At 37.6% G+C, this 1,877-nt stretch overlaps 1 protein-coding gene across 1 annotated transcript in view; it reads right to left on the bottom strand.

Moving 5' to 3' along the window:
* Window positions 1–1,877, bottom strand: part of eftud2 (elongation factor Tu GTP binding domain containing 2) — a 30,383-nt gene that overhangs the window by 12,636 nt on the left and 15,870 nt on the right. The window contains exons 4-7 of the mRNA XM_008417016.1: window positions 1,548–1,663; window positions 1,308–1,470; window positions 154–232; window positions 3–57 (exon numbers count right to left, since the gene is read on the bottom strand). Of these exons, the coding sequence (XP_008415238.1) occupies window positions 3–57; window positions 154–232; window positions 1,308–1,470; window positions 1,548–1,652 (402 nt within the window). The 5' untranslated portion in view covers window positions 1,653–1,663. The remainder of the gene's footprint in view (window positions 1–2; window positions 58–153; window positions 233–1,307; window positions 1,471–1,547; window positions 1,664–1,877) is intronic.

Genomic DNA, 1,877 nt, shown 5'->3' with positions numbered 1-1,877 from the left:
CCACAGAGGGTGACGTTACGGATCAGCTCGGTACCGTCCATCAAATCTGCCAGAAACCTGCACGGACGCAAAGGATGAAAGAGACGCATGTCACTCCGCTGCATTCTGAATCATCGGCATTCTTATCCAAATTTAACGGGCTGCCCGACTCACTCCATGTCATAAACAGTGGCAGGTAACTCCTGCTCCATCAATGTGAACTTCTTGTGCTTGACTGGCTTGATGATGGGCTCTGAAGGAAGGGGAAATAAGGAAACGCTCATGAGCATAACGTTTGTCTTGTTTTCAAAGACAGTATTCTGTAGCMCTGTTAACGGCACACATTCATTTCAGATTGCACAAAAATGATCTTTATATACATTTGATGTTTCAATAAAGGTAAAATCAAAATAAAATGAATACAAAACAACAACAACAAAATTACAGGGCAAGAAAAATGCATCATAAACATGAAAAATATGAGATCTTAGAGAAATTATATCTCTAAATCTTGTAGCGTTTGTAAAAGCAGGGTGATAAACTAGACTGGCATGCTTTCACAAAGTGATAAATCAGCAAAAACTGTCACAAAACTAAAACAGCAGAACAAGATGAGCCAAAMAAACTTWAAAAAACTAATGACATCTTTAGTGACATCTTTTCGTTTTGTCTATAGATACAAGCGAACAAAAATKAAATCAAACTTTAAATTTCCACCTCCAGAACAAATACCTGCACAAGCCTGATTGTGCAAAGAGCAGTGCACAGAAAAAGAATGCAACTGGCAGATTAACAGGGAATATGTTGACMAAGGCGAGAGATGGTCAAAAGTTTTTCCAAGACAAAAAAAGGCATCAAACTCACTGTGGTATAYTTTGACAAAAGAAAGTTCACTTCAAGAGCAACAAAAACCAACAATTGAGAAATGAAGACAGTATATGACAAAACTCCATCTTGTACCATTTGTCCACCAGAAAATTACATAACAATGTTGATGAAGAATATTGTTTTTCACTAGTAAAGTCAGTTTCTCAAACAACTCAAGCAGAAAGCAAAATCTGGAGATGCAAACCCTGGTTTGATTTTTACTTAAAAATTTGGCTTTAATTTAGTGATTATAAATCCCAACACACATGAAACTACATATTCTTATTTTCACACGTTTTTATTCWCCAGGTAGACCTCGTCTACACACATTTCTCAGTGCTTTTGTAAACAAATTCAGAATCTAGTCAAAGGAAGCTCTGCAGAGGTACTAAAAGCAAGCTGCTCCAGATAATAAATGTGACTCAATCCTCATTAAAAAATAAATAAATTCTTCATCTCACCAGTAAGTGGTTGCGTGTCTTCTTCCTGGACAATAGTTTCCACTTCCGGCCCGTAAACCTCCTCCGCTGTGGGATAGTATTTCTTGTCCTCATGCAGGACCACCTCCATGCCAGGTACGTTCTCATCCTCATTTGCAGGCTCATCTTCTTCATCTTCATCCCCCTGGAAGAAATAAACACCATGACAGGTTTTCCACTAAAAACTTTAGCAATTACAAGTAGTATGAATTTGAAARATACCTCGTCAATGTCCCTGTCCTCTGCATCCAGATCATCGTCATCGTCGTCAGAGTCCAGCTCTGGACCGATGTAATTACCAAACTCGTCATACAAATCAGCCTCCATCTTCTAGAAAACTGCAAAGGAAATAAAATATTTAGTCTTGGGCTCATTTTTTAAAAAACACAGCAGCTCTGAGAAGATTAAACGTTTTGAGGCTGAAATGTAACAGATATTTTGTAATGATAAATGTTAGGGGTGAAAAATATGGAAAACAAAAAGCTGGAACAACCAGGTTGTGTAAGCCTCCATGAAACCTGCAGAAGAGCTTTTCTTTTTATAATTTTTTTT

The sequence above is a fragment of the Poecilia reticulata genome, linkage group LG8 (genome assembly GCF_000633615.1).
Source record: "Poecilia reticulata strain Guanapo linkage group LG8, Guppy_female_1.0+MT, whole genome shotgun sequence".
Classification (NCBI taxonomy): domain Eukaryota; kingdom Metazoa; phylum Chordata; class Actinopteri; order Cyprinodontiformes; family Poeciliidae; genus Poecilia; species Poecilia reticulata.
This window is presented reverse-complemented; position numbering and strand designations above follow the sequence as displayed.